Source organism: Triticum dicoccoides, chromosome 3B, assembly GCF_002162155.2.
Source record: "Triticum dicoccoides isolate Atlit2015 ecotype Zavitan chromosome 3B, WEW_v2.0, whole genome shotgun sequence".
NCBI classification, from domain to species: domain Eukaryota; kingdom Viridiplantae; phylum Streptophyta; class Magnoliopsida; order Poales; family Poaceae; genus Triticum; species Triticum dicoccoides.
The window spans coordinates 642,862,074-642,866,629 of NC_041385.1; the positions used below are offsets into that span (position 1 = coordinate 642,862,074).

A 4,556-nucleotide genomic window follows, 5' to 3' on the forward strand; every position below is an offset into this window, starting at 1 on the left:
TCCTTAAAAAACATGATGTGATTTTATTTTTTTGAACAAAAACGTACTTCTGCTGTATTAGGTCTTATATATAGCTTGATGGAGGGGAGTGGTGTGTGTGTGTGTGTGTGCAAGCGGGCACAGCGAGTTCGGGTGAGAAGGTGATTCATCTTTTTTTTCTTCGATGACTGCTGTGGTAGTGCCGGAGGCAGGTGTCAAGCTCAGAGATGTTTGCTATCTTTTCAGTTTTATGATGTCAGTCTTTACGTGACTTGTACTTTTGATCTTTATGATATGAACGAGACACGTATTGCCATGAAAAAAAAGTGGGCGCGACCTTATTTATTTTTTATGATCCTTTTCTGTTGATTTGATTTGATCCTTAATCTCTCGTGGTGTATTGCGACGGATTTTCCTATATAAAGGCGACCCCGACGATGGTATTTCCTCGTGCCAACCCAAGCCCCGAGCCCCCGAGCCCTTCATCTTGGCAGTCTGGTACCCGGGGTACCACTGCATATTCTCTTCCCGGTCTTGACGAGGGGGCAAGAAACAGGCGACCGACCGGCCAAAACAAGGTCGCTCGGCGCTGCTTCCGAATCTGACCCCGTCGGCTCCTCCTTCCTCATCCAGGTGATCCCCCCTCAGATTCTCCTCCAATCCCTTCCCCTCCCAGTTGGTTCCCGGTTGATCTGGCTCCCCGCAGATCGGTGCCACTGTGAGTGTGATTTTAATTCTGTTACGGTGTCTGGCCTGCAGGGATCAGTGGGGAGGAAGAAGGGGGACGCCTCGCCATGAAGGCGCTCATCCTCGTCGGGGGCTTCGGGACCCGCCTCCGGCCTCTCACGCTCAGCTTCCCCAAGCCCCTCGTCGATTTCGCCAACAAGCCCATGATCCTGCACCAGGTAGGCAAACGGCTGCGCTTGATAGAGATTGTGTATGGTGCTGTGAGTCAGTGAGTAGTGTGCGAGTTAATCCTACTGCTGTTGCGCATCATTCGCCTTACCGCAACAACAATAGCTAAACTTCAAACCCTTAGTAGTCATGTAGATGATGCTTTAACTTTTATAACCAATTGCCACTAGTAGCATTTCAATGTGTTCGCACTGATGGGAGCTAAGAAATCTTTCGCCCTGCAAACGTTAATCAATTCCCTTGCTAGCTTCGGTGGTTGCAAGATTCCTGCGTGTGCGTGCTTGGGAAAAACCTTTGTGTGTCACCATCAGGATTTCCCCTTCTTTTGTTGTCACAAATGCAGAACGATTTGTGGAGATTCGAGGAAAGAAAAGTTTATTGATTAAAACCTACCAATTTGTGCAGATTGAGGCCTTGAAAGATGTTGGGGTTACAGAGGTCATTTTAGCCATCAACTACCGCCCAGAGGTAAAACATGAGATAATTTGTCTCTGTTGTTCTCTCATGGAGTTGTCTGTATTTAACATCGGAGTCCAACTGTCGTGCTTTGTCTGTTTCAGGTCATGATTAATTTCTTGAAGGATTTTGAGGATAAGCTTGGCATCACAATCACATGCTCCCAAGAGACTGAACCCTTGGGAACTGCTGGCCCTCTTGCCCTAGCAAGGGACAAGCTTGTGGATGGATCTGGCGAGCCATTCTTTGTCCTCAACAGTGATGTCATAAGTGAATACCCATTTGCCGAGCTCATACAGTTTCACAAGAGCCATGGCGGTGAGGCAACAATTATGGTCACTAAGGTAACTCATTTCTTTGACCACTCTCTTGTGTGTGTAAGCTCTGATGTATGTAAACTGACTGCCTCTTAAATATAGGTGGATGAACCTTCGAAATATGGTGTTGTGGTTATGGAGGACACAACTGGAGTTGTGGAAAGATTTGTAGAGAAGCCAAAGATATTTGTAGGCAACAAGATCAATGCAGGAATTTACTTGTTAAATCCGTCTGTGCTGGACCGCATCGAGTTAAAGCCAACTTCAATCGAGAAGGAGGTCTTCCCTCGAATTGCAGCTGATCAGAAGCTCTACGCCATGGTCCTTCCAGGCTTTTGGATGGATATTGGCCAGCCAAGGGACTACATCACTGGCTTGCGTCTCTACCTAGATTCACTTAGGAAGAAATCAGCTGCCAAGCTGGCCGCTGGAGCACATGTTGTTGGGAACGTTCTGGTGCACGAGAGCGCCAAGATTGGGGAGGGTTGCCTGATTGGTCCTGATGTTGCTATTGGACCTGGATGCGTCGTGGAGGATGGTGTGAGGCTCTCCCGATGCACGGTGATGCGCGGTGTGCGCATTAAGAAGCATGCGTGCATCTCAAACAGCATTATCGGCTGGCATTCGACGGTTGGACAATGGGCACGCATAGAGAATATGACTATCCTGGGAGAAGACGTACATGTAGGTGACGAGGTCTACAGCAACGGCGGTGTTGTTCTCCCACACAAGGAGATCAAGTCAAGCATCCTGAAGCCTGAGATCGTCATGTGAGCTCACCGCTCACAAATGCTTTTAGGAACGATGTTGTGTGGCGTCTTTGTTCTAGTGCATACTGTAAACAGCTTAATATATGTGGAACTTGCGAGACTTGTTAAACTGATGAGAGTGTATGTGCATTAGTCATTCCCAGTGTTGTTTCCCATTAAGATCGACTTCCAGCTTTAGTATAGCGTTGTGGGGATGTCAGCCTGTTTACTTTATTTTCTCTGTTCGCAGAATGTGTAATGTCACAGAAAGGATAAATAAGAACAATGCCTTTGAAGGTGAAGTTTAACTTTGCCGAGTATGAAGCTCCTGATTCTGATACGTAATTTGCTATGCGCTATCAGCCTTGCAGCAAGAGGGTATGAACAGCACATTCTGAAACACGCTTGCTGAAAATTTTGTGTAGGCTGCAAACGTGGCCGATGGGGTATTGCTCAACTCTGCCGCTGACAAATCAGTTACTACAACGGGTACAGCAGTTGGTGTGTTATCATGAGATCTGGGCGAGTGTCGACCGCTAGTTTGCTCATCCTGCTGTGCTGGGATTCTTTTGCACTTTTGTGACTTCAGCTGTCAATTTTCTTATGACCAACGACTGTGGGCTGTAGACCCGAATGTTCTTGTGCAGGCATCTCAATCAACAAATCGAAGTGGCTTACTTCTGCAATAGCAGACACAGATGAGAAGATGGGAACCGTTCTAGGCCATGCTACTTGTCCCTCTGTGTACCTCTTGTAACTCGACAGCTTCTGTGGACGGGACTGGTTAGATTGTTTTCCTTGTAGAATTGTAGATCACTGAATTGGTTAGGCTTGGCCACGAGGGTGTGAATGTGGAATGCGGCTGTGTAAACTTGTACCTGTTACTTTCTTTCTTTTCTGCAAAATGACAAAGTTGCATCTTGCGCTGTAATTTCCAGGGGGGCTGAGGTCGTGCAACTGGTGAGAGCTGGAATTATATCACTTTCGGAGTTTCTGTTGCAAGTCACTGTCCGCGGATTCTTCAGATAAAGAGCTGTTCGATATCTGTATGCTTTTCACATTGAATTACCCAGAGACTTTTGCAATGCCTGACACTAGGTTAGATAGTTTTGCCTCTCGCAATCCTTGTGCTCAGCCATTGTTAAGCCACCATTTCTGTTTGGAGTAAATTACGTGGTAGAACATCAAAATATGCAACTTTTTATGATATTTTCCAGCGTCAATTTTTCTGATTTTTGACCAGGGCCCAGTGTGCCATATTAACTGGGCAAAATGACTTGATCAACAGCAAGACTCCACACTAGGAACCAAGTTATCGTTGGCCCGAAACACCGAAACACCAAAGCATGACTCTGAAATTTAAGACTTCATGGAACTTGCCACCATTGCCCGTCTATTCTCTGGAATTAGCAGTCTATTTCTATGTAGTCTGCTTGAAACATCAGTCGGTATATAACCAGACAGGACCAAACAACGCTAGGTACAGACAGAGCTCCTACAAATCTAGTCAAGATGAAGCGAGGAGCCAAAACATCACAAGGGCAGATGTGGCACTAAGCGCCCAGGAAAGGAATGCAAACGCGGTCGCGAGCTCAAATGTCCCACACGGGAGATGTGGGTCCCTGCTGCAGAAGTACGCATCCTTGTCGAAGAGAACAACGACGCCTCCTGCTGAGCATGAAGCGGCGAATGACAGGATCGACGTTACCTGCATCATAGAGAATGATTGCCTCAGTACTTCCAAAGGAATATCTGGTTGAAACATCAGAGGCATAACATGTTTTCATAGACATATGTCCGGAATGTAAATTAATGTGAACTGCAGAATGTGACTAGATGGGCCTAGGTCCTAGTGAAACTCATGCAACTGAACTGCAGTCCATAAAAAAACTTTCAAGCACTTGTAATTGTTTTTCAGGTCTGCCTCAAATTGGTTCTAATTAACTGGACGTGGCCTTAAAGTATACTATATTAACTGAAACTAATAAAACAAGATTCAACTTCACCAGCATATAGTGCTGGCTATGACAGAGATGCATTGTAGCCGAAAGTATACCAGTCTACAATACTCAACATAAGTTGGCTAGATTGCTGTCTTAATATAAGATGCGGTTACATATATCAAAATAATGCCTAACAT

General features: G+C 45.9%; 2 protein-coding genes across 2 annotated transcripts in view; one reads left to right on the top strand and one right to left on the bottom strand.

Annotated features, from left to right (window-relative positions):
- The first annotated feature begins 443 nt into the window (after nucleotides 1–443).
- LOC119277587 (probable mannose-1-phosphate guanylyltransferase 3) lies at nucleotides 444–2,737 on the top strand. The gene is made up of 5 exons (XM_037558874.1): nucleotides 444–612; nucleotides 739–884; nucleotides 1,300–1,362; nucleotides 1,455–1,694; nucleotides 1,770–2,737. Exons 2-5 carry the CDS (start codon nucleotides 774–776, stop codon nucleotides 2,439–2,441), a joined length of 1,086 nt encoding a protein of 361 aa, XP_037414771.1. The 5' UTR covers nucleotides 444–612; nucleotides 739–773; the 3' UTR covers nucleotides 2,442–2,737.
- Nucleotides 2,738–3,749: 1,012 nt separating this feature from the next.
- Nucleotides 3,750–4,556, bottom strand: part of LOC119277588 (CASP-like protein 5B1) — a 6,376-nt gene continuing 5,569 nt past the window's right edge. Inside the window, exon 3 of the mRNA XM_037558875.1 lies at nucleotides 3,750–4,124. Coding sequence (XP_037414772.1) covers nucleotides 3,924–4,124 — 201 coding nt within the window. The 3' untranslated portion in view covers nucleotides 3,750–3,923. The remainder of the gene's footprint in view (nucleotides 4,125–4,556) is intronic.